Consider the following 17383-nt stretch of genomic DNA (forward strand, 5'->3'; position numbering starts at 1 on the left):
ATATGCACGTAAAATATTCATGGAAATATATTTTTATTCATATAATTCCAGTTTTCAGTATATAATCGTGCGAATAAAAATATATTACTTCACGAATATATTTCTGTGTGGTTTCGTTCCGAGTCCAAAATGGGACGCCTTCGATGTCGATGTTCCGCTCACATTCGGAGACGATTCAAATGGTTTTTTTAACAGTATCCCTGAATATCGTGTCGTGCTGTCACAAATCATGACTCCAATTTTGGTACTGTAAAAAAAATTCGGATTTCTATAACATACACGCGTATATACGAAACATTTAAAAATATGCGGAATTATTTACAATATTTTCCAACAAGTTACTCGTTGAGAATGGATAATATCTTATAAATTCAATATATACCATTCAATCAGAGCGTAATTGTTACCTTAAAAGTTGGCATCGAAATAAAACTAGTAATATTAATATAATACGATTCTCCTTTTATTTTTATGACACGAGAGCGAAACGAATAAATATATGTAACGATTAAACAAGAAAATAAGTAAAAAATGATTGAGCAACATAGAATTAGAGCTTTCTAATGCGTATTAAATTAAAACGTGATTTCTTGATGAAGAGAATCATTTTAAATTAATTACGGGGGTATACTCGTTTTTCCAGATCTCATTTGCTCGATAATGCGAAGATGGAGTTTTCGGAACCTAACCTAACAAGTATGAATGTTACGAGTTTCATTTTAGATGAAATAAAGTTTGTTTCGTTTGTAATCAATATTGAAGCATTGAAATAAATTTTCTCTTCTCTTCTACGACGAATTGTTAGGGATAAAGACGTTTCAATCACTGTAACTGTAAAAGAAAAGGTACGGCAAGGGGTTAACAAAGTTATTGACTATTTTCATAAAGCTGCGACAGCAACATATCGGATAACAAATCCTGGAAACGAGTCTACCCCCTTACGCGACCAAAACAAGGGAAAATATCGATGTGTGAAAAATGATTGTGAATGATACTGACCTTATTTAGTTAGTTCCACACTATACTTACGGGGTCTTGATTCTTAGCCTTTAGTTTGCGTTCGATCAAGTTTTCCAGCGCTTCGCTTCGCACGCTCAGTGTTTCAATCTTTTCGACTAATTGTTGATACGGCGACGCAGGCTGTCCACCCATCACAACGTGGCCTAATTTGCTGTCTATTTTCGCATCCAATCTTGCATTCCGTATTAAATTAACAATCCAACATTCTGCCACGTCCGCTTTCATATTCAATTTCTCTGCTAACATTCTGCAACGCAGAAGCGTGTCGTGAAGATATTGAAAGTGTTTGAATACGTGTGAGAAATTATGTTACCGTACCCAATACTGATACACTGATGAATACGGCAGAACGTCTCGAAGATCATCAAACGAGCATTCTCTACAAACTCGCCTAACAACGCAATCAAGAAAAAGTCATTAAACACAACTGTCTGACATTCTTGCAATTTTTGCCTAGCTCCGTCAAAATCGAAATTCACATACAGATGTTCCAAGAACTCTGTAATCGGGTCACGGTATGTATAAGATTCCTATCGATAAGACGAAACAAGTTACGCGATGATGATGACACGCCAGAAACAAGTAAATACAGTATTCCTTCGGATCTCACGAATCTATCGATGAAAGTTTCGGAACTATCTCGCATAGTTTCCGAGATATCCGCTCTCAAAGTTCACTAATTATGAAAAAGAAAATAGCCGGGTGAAATTCGCCCCTGGCGGGATTTTAATCGAGCTTGAACCATTCGATGGTCTACCCATAAAGACCCCTCTCTGACAAGTTTCAGCCCCGTATCTTATCTGTAAGGGTAGTTATTGAGAAAAATCGAAATGCCAGTTTTTGGCCCATTTTCCCTATATATTGACAATTAAAAATTCTGAAAAAATCTGACACATTTCGGATACCAAGCCAAATAACTAAAATTGAGAAAGTTTTATCATTGCATTAGTGTTGCCTCACCGATATGCGAGCTCGGATCGTGGTTAGATTAGGTTAGGATCGACCGCCCAAGGGGAAACCCCCTAATAGTGGAGACGTAAAAGTCGCATCATCCGAAGGAATACTGTACTACAAAACTTAGTAAAATTTTCTATACCTGCTGTATCACTTTTACAAGATCTTTTAGTATAGAGCGCCTGGAACGGTTGACGATAACGGCTGCTGCTAGATATCGCAATATGTGGGGACACATTGTCTGAATAGCGTTCAGGTAACTAAAATTTTGATGCAAAGTAGAATTTCAAAATAGAAGTTAGAATTCAACAAGAGGAGCATATACTTACTGTGGTCTGTACAGAAACATTTCTATGATCAAATCTCTGCCTTTCACATGATTGAAAAACACGAATAAACTCCAATGAATGAGCCATGTACGCTGTTGCAATATTTGCAGGGAATTTCCTATAACGTTGCTATCGATATATTCCCTCAGCTTGTTCACGTCTTCTAACGCTGTCTCCCAGTTTTGTACCAAAATTTCTGACGCTAATTTGCCCCAGAGAACGTTCAAATAATTCTGAAAACAAACACCACTAAAATATAGATCGTTCATTTTTTAAAATGATCGTATACGCAGTAGACTCGTTACAATCATACCTTGTCTGTTGGTGGCATTATGAGCATATAGAAATATAAGTACGATGTTGAAACGGAATAGTTGCCGCATTCGTAACGATATTTCGCTAGCTTCACGAAACTGTCCATCATTTCCACTCTGAACTATTGGTATGAAATAAATCAATTCAAATTTATCTGTACGTTTGCTAGTTCCAGCGTGAATTACAAGACTCCGGATCTTCCATTTCATCCCTTAATTACTTTGTTACGTTAAGAGCAACGTTACAACATTCTTGGATTGTCTACGTCTTTTACTGTTCTATATTTTAGCCTATCCTCATAAAGATCCGCAGTCTAGTCATTACGAAGGGTGCGCTCCATTTCACGCATCATGCGCATAGACTGCAAAGAGAACCGTTCCATTTCGTTGAATGCGATCTATGCGCCTAATGTATAAAACGGAACGCACCCTAACTGATATTGTTAACCCCTTTTCCGCCAGCTCTGAATTTCTATGCTTTGTTTTGGCACAGCGCAATTATTGAAAATCCTATTAACAGGCTTCCGGTAAATAAAGTGTTAACGCTAATTTTTATAAAAATTACACGACTGAAGTTATTTCGATTTTTCACACAAACATAATACGCGCCCGAATAAAGAAATTTACCTAATAATTTCTAATGGAAGCATCTTTATAATTTGAATAATTAAAATTTATCCGATCGTGGTACGGTTAAGGTTAAATCAGCCTGTCACAGTTTTGTGTAAGGCTAACGGATCAGCCCGTTGGTATTAAATGGTTACTCACCTCAGATTCTTGAGTCAAATAGTTGTTCAATGCTTTGGAGTCTCTCATGTTTTCCATCTTCTTCATAACTTCCTCGTTATTCATAAGTGCGACGACAACTGATACATTGTTTTGTAAAATACTAAGTTCTTGAAGAACATCTTGTCTGCGTGCTTTTAACTCCTACAACCGAAATTATTGTACTTGTGCAATATACCGATTAAACATATAATTGGCTAATCAAATATTAAAAGATAAAGATTAAACCGACTATGAGATATCCTTCTAAAACCTATTCGTTACAATTATATTTACGTACCTCTGGTACTTCCAAGTTAGGATAAAGTTGTTTTCTGATGTCAATAGTATAATCTATCATGTTCGTTTTACTGAGAATATCAAGCTTCGCTTGAAGCAGCTCGTCCTCATCGTATATCTGAAAAGTAGAATTGTAACCAAAAAATGCATATGGCTAAATAATTGTTTTGTTTATTATACCTGTTTTGCTGATAAGAACTCCAACAGGGGAAACACTAAATGCCGATCAAGGTATTGGCCTATACGTGATGTCAGATCGAATTTTGCCATTTTGATGTTCGAAGAAAATTCACCGATAACAATTCTAACCACAACGTATAAAAGAGACCACGCTCCCCAAGTCTATTAACGTCAAAAAGTATAGAATAGATTGAAGAGAAAAGTAGATGGGACAATATACGCGTATGCTTTACAAGTTGCCACTAGGGGGATGACTTGGTCTTGTGATGTCGCCCTAATCAAAATCAGCGCCATCTTAGGTATTATTGTAGTCCGGTTACCGCGCGTATTTGAATGACGGAATAAGTAGGAAGTGTTAAAAGTGTGATTTGCAATAGCTTGATTTGATTTGTCAAACGGTCAAATTGACTTGCAAAAGCTTGAAATGGATTTGCAAAAGGCGGAATTTGATTTGCAAAACCTGTAAAAGGGTGAAAGGGTGAAACTGATTTGCGAAAAGGTCATTTTGACTTGCAAAAGATTGAAATGGATTTGCAAAAGGTGGAATTTGATTTACGAAACCTGTAAAAGGGTGAAATTGATTTGCAAAAGGGTCAATTTGACTTGCAAAAGGTTGAAATTGATTCAAATTGATTCAAATATTTTTCCGAGGAATACTTTTCACACGAATTTCATAAAAATCAGTGTGTCTAGCAAGTTCAAGTTTGATATATTTACGAATAAGTTAATTACTTTATTGTCACTTTTTGTTATATCAAAAATTATATCAAATAATTTGCAATTATTTATAGCTATATATATATATGTATATATATATGTATACTTTTATAATAGTAGAGTATTTTTCCAACACGTGTGCATTATTACAACGTGCAATGTATGTTGTAAAAGTAAAATTTTAAATATAGTACGAAAGTATAAATGATATCTAATATATGCAAAACCAATAAGAGATTATTTGTAATAATTAAACAGTGCTTTCACTACTTCCTGAATAATGTCCGGAACATTTTCCAATCCAAATTGAGTCGTATGGCTTAGCTTGTTGCAAGACTACGCGTTTCTCCGCGTGGAATCCTAAAAATTTGCAAAAGAGACAAAAAATTAATCGAAGAATTTTGAAATTCTAATACATATACTACTTCGTGTTCTTAACGTTAAAGTCAGTAAGTTGAATGAATTTACCTAACAAGGTAGCGAAAGCGCGTGCAGCATCGATTTTAGTGTAACTATCTGGAGGAATTATTTCCTGAAATGTTGTTAATCCCGGATGGGGTTTCCCCTGATCCCAGTAAACTTCCAATAGTGCGCTTAATTCTTTGTTTGTCAAGGCCGCATTGGGACTGCAATAAACAGAAAATAAAATAAAAGATATCCTACACCAGCGAGTTCCAACTTATTCCCCTCCGACAACCGCAAGGTTCCCACCATTCGAATTTCTTCCCACTACCGACCATGGTTGTCATATTCTGCGGGAACCAGGCCCCTTACCGCTGCGCCCCTCGCCAATCTGCGTCGCTGAGCCCGCCCCACTCTTCCCACTACAGTGACGCGTACCACGTGGAGCAAGCTAAGTTAGCGGTACGCGTCAGTGGTAGTGGGAAAAGTGGGCGGGCCCAGCTGCTCAGCTGGGCGAGGGGCGCAGCGGTAAGGGGCCTGGTTCCCGGGGAATATGGCAACCATGCTACCGACATAGATCGGGACCTGCAGGGACCTGGCACTATTTTTTTATGGCTTCGTCGACCACGCCGAATGTAGAAAAGGACAGCGAAGCTCGAGAGGCCTCTGACTCAGTGCTTCGATTGAACCCAACTTTTTTGATACGATGGATGGCCGCTAGAGGCGCTGCGCGGAAAAACAATAACGTATCTACTATTCGGTAGATGAAATGGGGTTCCTTGAACACCCCGCAGAATTTAAAAAAATTTATATGATTTGATTCTGAAAAATGAATGTATAACAAGTGTATTTGTGTATATTTTGCAACTCGTAGGACACGTCCTGGAGTCTTTTTGTCCGGTAAGATTATTTCGATACATTCCCGCCAATATAACTGCCTCAGGGCTTTGGCCGCTCTGCTACCCAATAGTAGATACGTTACTGTCTTTCCGCGCAGCGCCTCTAGCGGCCATCCATCGTATCAAAAAAGTTGGGTTCAATCGAAGCACTGCTCTGACTTGGATCGGTCACCTCCGTTGGACTTGGAATGGGAGTTTACTGTACTAACAATAAGTATAAGTACAGCCGTAGAGTTGGTGAGTGGGGAGACAATGACGGCTGATGACGGCGGCGTTAATCGGCCCCGATCAATCACGTGGTAGAGTAGACACATTCGCTGAACCCGCTCGGCCACCGACCGCTGTTTTAAGATGTTTCCATTCGTGGAATATAACGCACATGTCGCATTTCAAAATCGATTTTCTCGAAAACGGTTTCGCGTTGGCGGCTAAAACCAATTGGATAGTTCTTGAGGGTGCGTAAGCTATGTCCACACAAAAACTCGTTGCGATTCGGCGTTCTCGAACCTAAGCGGGTGAGGTGCCTCGTACAGCTCGCGAGCTACAAGTTGGAATTCCCCGTTCTACACGAAAGAATCAATCGAAGAAAGACTAAAATGTACAATTAGACAAAATAGCAACTGACCTAAAATGTTTGGTAGTGGGTGACAGCTCAGCGGGCTCTCTGAAAAGAATCAATTAACAATTTCACTCACAGTTCAAAATGAAATTTCTCTATACAAAATAAGATATTCAAGTTTCTCGCACCCAATTGTTTCTTCGAAGCCTGATATTCCTGGTAGAGCAGCCGCAGATTTATCGGTTTGTATTTTCGGGAATTCCTTAAGAATCTTCTTTTTAGGTAACTGTGGAGTTTTGATCGGAAATTGCTCTGCTGTCTTGGATTGTTCGCCGTTTTCGGCAAAAGTCACCGCCAGTTTACTCGATATGTCAACGGTCCTTTCGTGTAGTTTACTTTGCGCATCTTCTCGCACTGTTTTGTCGAAACCTGATATTTCTGGCAGAGCAGCCGCAGATTTATCCGTTTGTACTTTTGGGAATTCCTGTGAAATGTTGATCGGAGATTGCTCTGCTGTTATGGGTTGTTCGCTGCTTTCGGCAGCAGTTACCGCCAGTTTATTCGATATGTCATAGGTCCTTTCATGTATTTTACTTGGTGCATCTTCTCGCACTGTTTCTTCGGCTGTATAATCCCGACGAAAAGTTATTACAAGGAATTAGGTTATGTTACGTTAGCTGTACGTCGGCGGAGAAAACGGAAATATTACGCTCTAGATCGGCTAATGGTAGATCAAAGTCCAATTCTGGAAACTCAGTTTCTGTTACAGGTCTAGTCACGAGTTTCAGGAAATTCTTAGTCAATTTGCTTGCGAATACTTGGCGGTGTGCAGCCGCCAACCGAGGCTGTCCGAAATCACATTCCGCTGTATGAGAATGTATACCATGCCGACGAGGGTCCTGCAACTGATAATTTCCTCGTAAAATATTTTTTCTTTCTGTGTACAGACATATCTATGCATGTGTACACAATATTATGATGGTGATCGTAATTAGATGTCCTTGTGTTAATACTGATTTATCAATATTACAAATCTACATTGAATTATTATTCTAAACTTTAGGTATATATTTACAATTTGAGTATAGGGGCTTGCTGTAGTTTTGAATGCAACATTTCCAATCCGTTTTCCCAACACTTCGCTAGACACTACTTTTTCCTCATCGGCAAATCGTCTTCTTCTTCTTCGTGGTACTCGTACTTCTTCCGAGCTTATCTCTAAAATCTGGAATTAGGGGTAATAACTGTTTGTGTGAGTATAAGATACACTCTTCAGAACAATTAAGGGATCACTTGTGCGAACCCGAAAAACTCGCACCTTTCTTCTCTTAGCAGGATGTTCATCGGGCTCAGACGTCGCAGGTCTTTTTCTCGATGTAGCAGGATGTTCATCGGTCTCGGACGTCGCAGGTCCTTCTCTTAATATAGAAGGTTCTGCGACCTGTTCATCTGAAAATATCGTCAACGAAAGCGATCAACATCTACGAACACAACTACACCAATATAATGGTGTATTCGGTTTTATAATTTAACGACCTTGAGCATTGTAATCGGCGGCATCAGCCTGAACTGTTTGCTGCATAGATTCTTCGACGAATTGCAGCTGCTGATCCCAGTCTTTTAGTATCTCGCTCCTAAATAAAATATACAACAATTTCGTAAATACAATCGACGCACCGTAAATACAAGAAAAAAGATTTTAATGCACGAGATCTACGAAAGCAAGAAGATCTATCGAACAAAATAAGTGATAAGAAAAAGATATAATCCAAAAGATTATTTGTATACATGTAATTGACGACATCTGTCAGAGCTAATTGTTGCATCGTTTGTTCCCTGATTTCCTCTGGCCGATCCGTGGGAAATCTTCGCATTCCGCACCTAAATAAAATATACAACAATTTCAGAAATACAGTAGATACAACGTGAAATAAAAAAAGAATTAAAAATATGTATGAAAGCAAAAAGATCTACAGAACAAATTAAGTGATAAGAGAAAAATCTAATCCGAGGGATTATTTGTATACATGCGTATGGAGTGTTTCGAAACACATTCATTCTGCCTTTCACACATTTTTACGAGAAAATCAAGAACTTTAATTTGCTCGATTGGAGTTTAAGATTTCGAAGTCACGAGCAAGGAGAACCAAAGGAAACAGAATTGCTGGAAATGTGGAGAACTAACAGGAACTGGTCTTCTGTTTGGAGTGAGAGGAACATTTCCAATTCGGAATCGGTCAGCACTCCAAAATATGATTCTTGCATCTACATTTACAACACAAGATCGTTAGAAATTTCTATGAATCCAGATCAGGCGAGAACGATGTAGATTAGATTGATTATAGTTACCGCGTGCTCGATAAAGGCAGGATATTCCGTCATTAAATGCATTTCTCGTGCTTCTCTTCGATTGTATAATGTGTCGATACGAGGACATTCCACTTCTTTAAACGCCAGCGAAATATCGAACTCCGCCTCGCGACTAAAAAGTTACATTTCCATTAAGCATTTGCTGAAACACTGTTTGCCTATGTACAGGGTGTTCCGTTTATCTGATAACGGATGTATCTCGTGACGGACTGAAGTTACGAAAAAAATTTGTTTACAAAAATTGTTCGGTATTAAGGGTATAATCATATAGTCTAATTTTTTTAGGAATAGAATGGTGGGGAGCGGGGATATCAAAGTCAAATTAAGTTTTTTAAATGGAATGTTCTATTTTTTATAACACAGATCGATAGAGTATCTAATTTTGAGTATAAAAGTGTTGACCTTCATATGTGCTAAACCTAATAGTTAACGAGATATTATCCAAACAAGAAAGAAAATTGAATCGATAATATCTCGTTAATTATTGGATTTAGGACATATGGAGGTCATTACATTTTTTCTCAGAATTCGACAGTCTATCGATTCATGATACAGAAAATAGTTGCCTCCAGCCACGCAAAAAATGTTTATGAAATTGAAAATTTGAAGTTGTAGTTGAAATTGAAGTTGAAGAGTTGAAATTGAAGTTGAAGAGTCGAAAATGAAGTTGAAATTGGAGAATTGAAGTTGAAAAGTTGAAGTTGGAATTTTGAACTTGAAGAGATGAAATTAAAAAATTGAAGTTGAAGAGTTGAAATTTAAAAATTGAAGTTGAAATGGAAATTGAAGTTGAAGAGTCGAAACTGATGTTGAAAAGTTGAAGTTGTAATTGAACTTGAAGAGTTGAAATTGAATAATTGAAGTTAAAACGGAAACATTGAAGTTGAAGAGTTGAAATTGAAAAATTGAAGTTGAAGAGTTGAAATTTAAAAATTGAAGTTGGAATGGAAATTGAAGTTGAAGAGTGGAAATTGAAAAATTGAAGTTGAAATGGAAAACTGAAGTTAAAATTGAAAAATTGAAGTTGAAATGGAAAAATTGAAGTTGAGATGGAAAAATTGAAGTTGGAATGGAACTTGAAATTAAAGAGTTGAAATTGAAATTGATTGTTTCGATAATACCTCGTAAACTATTTGATTTAGGACATATGAAGGTCAACACTTTTATACTCAGAATTTGATACTCTATCGATCTATGGTATAAAAAATAGGACATTCCATTTAAAAAAATCAAGGTGACCTTGGAGTGTCCTCTACCACTCCACCCACAAGAAAACAATTAATACTACGTAATGTAGCCCGTCATGCCAAACAACTTTTGTAGGAACACTTTTTTGATAACGACAACGTCTTCCGAGAAATCCTGCTGATCTGATCTGGTATTCATATACCGCATTAAAAAAATTGTACTTTGAAATCCCCCCTCCCCACCATTCTAGTCGTCAAAAAAATTAGACTATATTATTGTACCCTTCACACCGAACAATTTATGTAAATAAATTTTTTTCGTAACTTCAGTGCGTCACAAGATATTTTCGCGTTATCAGATAAACGAAACACCCTGTATGTATTATATTATTACTCTATGTATAAATAATATTTTCTACATTACAGTAATTGAAACACAAGCCTGTGTTACACAAACTCAATAGTTTGATACATAAATATCTAACAATATATACTTTCGCGTTGTTTGTTACCTGCTCTTCACATTATACAGTTCCCGATATTCTGTAAATAGAGCATCTGTAATAAAAAAAATAAAAGATATATTTAGGCTACTCTTCACTTTACCGGACTCAAAATTTCTGCCTTTCTCCTATAAATTATGATGTACATATTTGGTATGTAATCCGGTAGATTTGTACCCGGGGAACCTGCTGATCGAAGTTTCGATCCTGTAGGATCAATGGTTCAGGAGTTATGGTCGCTTAAAGTTGAGCATTTTTCAGTGTTTTTGACAGGTAAGAGCTCCGTCATATTGGTTTGTAGTGACGGTCGCGCGCCGCTTACCCAGTTGGTTGGCGATTAGGTCGGGGGGGGGGGCAAGTACCGGTGGTTCTGCCACTACAAACCAATATGGCGGTGCCTTCACTGTCAAAAACACTGAAAAATGCTCAACTTTAAGCAAGCATAACTCCCGAACCATTGATCCTACAGAATCGAAACTTTGACCTGCAACCGCCCCGGGTACAAATCTACTGGATTACATACCAAATACATAATAATTTATAGGAGAAAGGCGCAAATTTTGAGTCCGGTGAAGTAAAGTTTACACGACATTTATATTGCGTGAAAATATAAAATGGTAAAATGTCTATGAAAGGTTATAACATTTATGACGTTTTTCATCATTTTCATAATTAACGACAGAAATACCTTGAAACAGCTTCGTTTTATACAAAAGTATTCTCGCGGCACCGAACATTAATTGCGAGGAAAGATAAAGGCTGAATCTGACGTGGACCGTCTCACGGCTTGTTTGAATTATTGATAATATTTGGTCGCTGTGGAAATTAAAGAAAATTGTGTTACGGACAGAATGGCATCTGTGTGTGTTTGTAGTGTCTAAGTTTAGTGGGTATGGCCCCATACTAAACCCCCCCCCCCCCTCCTCGCGGTTCCATTGCTTGAGTGTGTGCGTAATTGCATTTCCCCACGAAACAAAAGAGAAAGGGGATCTTGATTTTTTTTATTGAAAAATTAGTATTTTTTAGATTGTTATTGTTACCATCTGTTAACGGTCGAGTATCGATGAATTTTTGTTTACAACATTTCTTTGTTAAACTATCGAAAATGATTGAGACATTACTAAACTAAATCAAATATTAAGACTAAACTAAACACCCTGTATAATCGATATATAATAGACAATTATGAATACAATTAAAGTGGTAAATCGGTCCTAGAAAAATCATTGTAAAAAAGAATATTAGTGCATGTGAAAGAAACGAAGAATATTTCCATAGATATATTATTACATTGTGAAAATCCTATATACAAATAATAAATTGTCTTCAAGCAAATATGTATACGAAAATCATTGGATAAATGTATAAAATTCTATTTGACCATATAAGGGAATATTTTTAGTATTAATTATTCTATTTACTTATTTAAAATCTGTACATGTGTATGTATGTGCCCAGATAGCACGCAACGTATTAAAAACGTATTAAAAACGACAACAGAATAAGACGTCCGTTAGAACTCTTTTCTGTTCGTAACTCATTTGTTGTCTGAAATGTATTTGTTTCGACTTATTCGTATGAGAAAGATAATTAGATGCTACATTGACAAGAATTGTAAAACAAATGCATAAACAACCATAAAAAAATCAACAACATTACCAGAGCACCGACACATCAATAGTTCGTAATGGCTGTCTAACAGTTCTTTTAAACATTTCCTCGCTGAGAGTCGCAGCTAACCAACACCGGGCAAGTTTTCCCTTGCGTCGAAAATAAAGAAGCTCCGGAGTATAAAACATATTTATGGATAGAGCTAATGTTACACTACAATTAAATACGTGCACACTACAATTAAACTCAGCAATAAATATCAAATGCGAATTGTTAGACGCGGCAGTGTTTTGTTACCTTCAGTTTCAAATATAACGAAGACCAGAGAATCATCGAATGATCGATGTAGAATAGAACCTAATCGAACAATCGATTGTTGAATCTTGTGGATAGATTTCATAACGCCAAAATCGATAGCGCATGCGTACACGAGATATGTGCTATATATGTGGAACATACATGGAATATATTCCATAGTTCAGGTCCACGAATATGTGAGGTCGTTCGGACCCAGTTCGGACCACTGATATACATATATATATGTATATCAGTGGTTCGGACAGTTATTTCCATACTTCATGGTTATTTCGTTGATCGTGTATTGTCGTGTATTTAGAGATCGCATTGCTTTTATTTCTCGCGCATGCGCGAGAAAAGTTGCGCCCGCTGGCATCATGTCGTACTGGTACATGCAATGATGCAGTACGGTGCAAGATCTCTCGTGGCGGCGATTTCAGCCTCAGTAAAGTAAGATTCTCGATAAAATGGGGTACCTTGAGCACCCCGCAGAATTTAAAAAAATTGGTAATTTGAATCTGAAAAATGAATGTATAACAAGTGTATTTGTGTATATATTTTGTAACTCGTAGGACACCATAGGACACGTCCTGGAGTCTTTTTGTCCGGTACGATTATTTCGATATATTCCCGCCAATATAACTGCCTCAGGGCTCTGGCCGCTCTGCTACCCAATAGTAGATACGTTACTGTTTTCTTGCGCATGCGCGAGAGAAGGTGTGCACAATCGAAGCACTGGATGCGCGTTGATGCGCGTGAATCTTGCACTTTGCACAGTATCTCATCAGCACTCAGCACGAGACGTCACGGCGCGAGTGGTTCTCTAGCGGCGACCAAAGAAGTAGGATTCAAATATCGCAAAACGTAATCGTAATGTATTGTCCGACCACCTGCACATCAAACTGTAAGCGTACCCCGAAAAGGGACAAGAACGATGAATTTTATATTCGCGACCGTAAACTACACGCTTTGAAACATACAATAAAGCGGGAAGATGATTTCATGTCTCATTTATGGAACCATGCACAGACAAGGTAGACAAACAGTATATATTATTGTGTAAACAAATAATCTACAGATTTCTGTTACATTACAAATATATAAAATATTAAATCATTTTTCTTGTAGGAAACGTGCGTCGTACATAATGGATGACGATATAGAACAATCGAAGTGTGCAATAATAGCTGAAACGTTCAAGATACAAGGAAACGAACAATTTCAAGCCAGAAACTATTCAGGGAGTATACAGTTTTATACAGAATCTGCTATGTATGCCCCAGAACATAGTCCTCAATATTCAGTGGCTATTGCGAATAGATCTGCTGCTTTATTCTTTTTAAATAGGTACAAGGTAAGTAAAACATGTAAAATATGCGGTAAATATACAGGGTGTTTATTTGAAAACTTTCCGGCTGAATATCTCGAGAATTATGAAAGATATTAAAAAAGTGCAAAACCATGGATTTCGAGGGGGAAAGAGGGGGGCAGTATCAGTTTTTTATTCGGGTGGCGTTTTCAGGGTCATTTGAAGGTCAACCTTGATTTTTCAAATGGAAACCTGCGGATAAAAAAAGTATCCTACGAAAATTGCTAGTCTTTTTACGTACAATGAGATCCCACTATTAAAAATATAGGTTTCCATTTGAAAAAACAAAGTTGACCTTCAAATGACCTTGAGAACGCCACCCGAATAAAAAACTGATACTGCCCCCCTCTTTCCCCCTCGAAAACCTTGGGCACGTGTTTTACACTTTTTTAATATATTTCATACCTTTCGAGATATTCGGCTGGAAAGTTTTCAAATGAACACCCTGTATATTTCATTCTATAGATATGTATTTAATGTTTTCCATTGTATTAACGTATTTTCATGTATAACGCACACCTTTTAACAACGACAAGGACTGTATAAAAGATATCGATTTAGCAATTGAGTTAAATTGTCCAAAGAAATTACATTACAAATTACATATGCGTAAAGTGCAATGTTACTTGAAATTGGGTAATCCAGAGTTAGCAGAAAACATGATTTCCAAGATACGTGAATCAATCGATGATCCCAACTACATTGCGCCTTCTATGAAAGGTAAAACAATATGCATCGAAAAGTATCGATACGACACTTCCGAGCTCAATAGAATGATTTTAATATAGAGATTAAGTTCTAAATGAATTATGCTTCTAATACATCTGCATTTTAATATCAACTTTCAGCTCTTTGTAAAAAACAACTTTCTGGAATAACATTTAATTTATCATGTACACCGGACAAGTCGAAAAATATCGTTGATCCGTTACACTTGAGGTCTACACTGATGTTCGATGAAAATCCTAACTTTCCACACGCATCGTCGAGCATCGATCGAAAATTCAATGACGAACTGGGGAGACGTGTAGTAGCCAATAGATTTATAAGAAAGGGCGAAGTCCTATTTTTCGAAAAACCACTAAGCTTTGCATTGGAGAACGATGATGTAGCAGGTCGTACCTGTCAACACTGTTGTCGGAGCACAGACATTCCTGTACCGTAAGTAATATATGTAGTAAAGTACAGCTTGTCAAATCTAGCTGTGCGGCTGAATATCCCCCGCAAGGGGAAATGTCCCTGCTGCGCAATGGTAAATAGGCGGAACCTCGCAACGATGGTGAACCAAACATCACCTGTCAAACAATGCACGTGGCGACGGTTCGGTTAAAAAGTAACGTGACACAAGTGTATTCACAGAAACATATAAACAGTTGTTTCGTATGTTTACTGCTGTAAGAAATAATGGACAGTACGCACTTTTGACGAGGTGTGTACCTTACCGTTCATACGATGCATCCTTCTCTCGTAGAGTGCAGTCTTTGTTTTTGTGTGCGCATTCCTAAGTTTTGGTCAACCGCACAGCTAAATTTGACAAGCTGTAGTTATAAAGCAAATACTTTATGAAACTATTGTAAAAATCATGAATTATGCTGATTTAGATGCCCGAAGTGCTTGAATACTTTTTATTGCGACACAAATTGTTTGAACGAAGCATGGTCTTCGTGCCACCGTTGGGAATGTCTTGCAAATCAAATGGGTCTATGGGAAGAAAATATGCCTTTGCAATCAACACTGAAAGTTTTTCTAATATGTTCAACATCAACGGATGCGAGCAAATTTAATGAAATGCATAAATTGGTATCTAATTTCGATGAAATACCCATAGAACAGATGACAAATCAGGGTCTGGTAAGTAACACGATAGTATTGTGAACGGAAGATTTTTTGTACGACTTATACAATTGAAACTTAAATCTTACAGATAGCTATGATGCTCACCTTGTATTTATTTGATCACACTGATTTCTTTCAAGAACACGATCTTAATGATCATTTCGCAAGGAAGTGTGTCGATAACAGTATTAATTCCAACTTTCACGCTATAACAGATGATAACAAATATCTTTACGTGAGCTCTTTATTTCTGCGATATATCCAACAACTTGCTTTCAATGATAGTTTAATTTTTAAGAACAGTATAAAACCAGCGGATCATTTGTCTCTCCTTTGCACTGTTAAAACAGACATTGTAGGTAGAGGACTTTACACGTCTGCGAGTATGATGAATCGTTCTTGTGATATGAACATAGTTATGAAGTAATTATTCTTTTCTTTCCTTTTTTTTTGAGACACTTGAATTACATTAGTTAATGACACGTTATTTTTATTATTGTATTTTAGTTTTGTAGATCAGTACCAGATCATTAGAGCATCGAGGGATATCGCCGCGAATGAAGAAATATTTTTTACTTTTGGTACAGTCAGAGTTTTCAACGCATTATACATGTATGTGTGTTTACGTTTCATCGCTTACTTAGTATTGTTTTCCGTAGGTCAGCATTACAGGTATACATCAACAGAAGAAAGACAGAAACAGATGTCAGGTTGTTACTATTACACCTGCAAATGTAAACCTTGCACTCAGTCAAATCTGAAATACTTCGTGGTAAATATACAAAACAGTTCATTCGTTTTCAAATAATTCAACGGTTAAACTACAATCATTTTATCGCTGCAGGAAAGGTTCACTGCCATGAACTGTTCGAAATGCAACGGTGCACTGTGCAAGATCAAGAATTCCTTATTTTGCTTAGACTGCTCCGACAAGCCTAAACATTTTGAACAACAACGTAAAATAAAACAAGCTGAAAGACTCTTTAAGCGAGCTGAAACTTTCATTGCTCGAGAAGATTTTACGGGAGCTCTTAAAAAATTAGAAGAATGTTTAAGTATTAGGAGAAGAACGTTATATAAATCTCATAAAGATATTGTCTCTACGTTACATGTTCTATCAAACATATATGTGACACTGGGTATTGTATAAACCAATTATTTTTATGAAATATTCATAAACTTCATTACGAATTAAATGAGATTATTTTTGCAGGTAAACCGGCAGATGCTAAAAGATGCTGGGAAAGTATGATTGCTGCAGTTACTGAAAGATTTGGACCTTCTAGTGTCGAGCTCATGGGTATGCTGTTGAGATTCGCAATGGTAGGTGTTCCCTTTCTTCTACAGACGTCGAAAACTACCGCAAGCTCGTACAAGTAAGTTCGTTAGGTTTCATGCATAAAAAGTTTAAAATTTATGACAAATTATATATGTACATGTTTACTATTTATTTTTATATTATAGAGCTCTATCGACAACAGCAGACGAATATATGGAACAAGTAATGGAGTTGGCTGATCTTCATTATGGATCATGGAGTGAGGTCTACAAAACTTACAAACTGGACTACGATGCTCTTATGCTTGGTACACAATGATACTTCCATTATTTAAGGCCTTATTTTCAATAAAACTACTTCATTTTTGTTTCGAAGAAACTTGGCAATGTTTTTTATTAATGTTTCACTCTCTTGTAAGTCAAATATACCCTTTCGTGAGTCAAATACACCGTTTGCGAATCGAATTCAACCTTTCGCAAATCAATTTCACCC

The 17383-nt window shown here is 37.0% G+C and overlaps 3 protein-coding genes across 8 annotated transcripts; 1 reads left to right on the forward strand and 2 right to left on the reverse strand.

Annotated features, from left to right (window-relative positions):
• Positions 1-16: 16 nt before the first annotated feature.
• On the reverse strand, positions 17-4089 carry Eif3e (eukaryotic translation initiation factor 3 subunit E). 2 transcript variants are annotated; one of them, XM_076442111.1, is made up of 9 exons: positions 3863-4089; positions 3684-3800; positions 3386-3547; positions 2617-2739; positions 2304-2536; positions 2117-2234; positions 1339-1550; positions 1030-1267; positions 17-247 (listed from the first exon to the last, which is right to left on the reverse strand). In XM_076442111.1, exons 1-9 carry the CDS (start codon positions 3950-3952, stop codon positions 221-223), a joined length of 1320 nt encoding a protein of 439 aa, XP_076298226.1. In that variant the 5' UTR covers positions 3953-4089; the 3' UTR covers positions 17-220. The 2 variants fall into 2 exon arrangements, with proteins under 2 accessions (XP_076298226.1, XP_076298227.1); XM_076442112.1 differs by having other exon boundaries at positions 1000-1267.
• A 456-nt stretch (positions 4090-4545) lies between these two features.
• Positions 4546-11405, reverse strand: LOC143217620 (uncharacterized). Of its 3 annotated transcripts, none has more exons than XM_076442105.1 (13): positions 11188-11398; positions 10509-10554; positions 8789-8921; positions 8625-8704; positions 8228-8320; positions 7976-8073; positions 7758-7888; positions 7515-7664; positions 7149-7344; positions 6628-7063; positions 6506-6544; positions 5048-5205; positions 4546-4939 (listed from the first exon to the last, which is right to left on the reverse strand). In XM_076442105.1, exons 1-13 carry the CDS (start codon positions 11234-11236, stop codon positions 4830-4832), a joined length of 1719 nt encoding a protein of 572 aa, XP_076298220.1. In that variant the 5' UTR covers positions 11237-11398; the 3' UTR covers positions 4546-4829. The 3 variants fall into 3 exon arrangements, 1 of the variants encoding a protein (XP_076298220.1); XR_013010870.1 differs by lacking the exon at positions 4546-4939 and adding an exon at positions 6090-6421 and having other exon boundaries at positions 5064-5205; positions 11188-11405; XR_013010871.1 differs by lacking the exon at positions 4546-4939 and adding an exon at positions 6105-6421 and having other exon boundaries at positions 5070-5205; positions 11188-11405.
• On the forward strand, positions 6010-17339 carry LOC143217619 (protein-lysine N-methyltransferase SMYD4-like). 3 transcript variants are annotated; one of them, XM_076442104.1, is made up of 12 exons: positions 6010-6117; positions 13185-13441; positions 13536-13761; positions 14313-14496; positions 14625-14937; positions 15378-15627; positions 15701-16035; positions 16120-16193; positions 16272-16384; positions 16457-16751; positions 16826-16988; positions 17077-17339. In XM_076442104.1, the coding sequence occupies exons 2-12, from the start codon at positions 13281-13283 to the stop codon at positions 17207-17209; spliced, it is 2247 nt and encodes a 748-aa protein (XP_076298219.1). In that variant the 5' UTR covers positions 6010-6117; positions 13185-13280; the 3' UTR covers positions 17210-17339. The 3 variants fall into 3 exon arrangements, with proteins under 3 accessions (XP_076298219.1, XP_076298218.1, XP_076298216.1); XM_076442103.1 differs by having other exon boundaries at positions 6025-6117; positions 12980-13441; positions 17077-17337; XM_076442101.1 differs by lacking the exon at positions 6010-6117 and adding an exon at positions 12608-12857 and having other exon boundaries at positions 12980-13441; positions 17077-17337.
• The last annotated feature ends 44 nt before the right edge of the window (positions 17340-17383 follow it).

This window comes from Lasioglossum baleicum, chromosome 17 (genome assembly GCF_051020765.1).
Source record: "Lasioglossum baleicum chromosome 17, iyLasBale1, whole genome shotgun sequence".
Lineage (NCBI taxonomy): Eukaryota > Metazoa > Arthropoda > Insecta > Hymenoptera > Halictidae > Lasioglossum > Lasioglossum baleicum.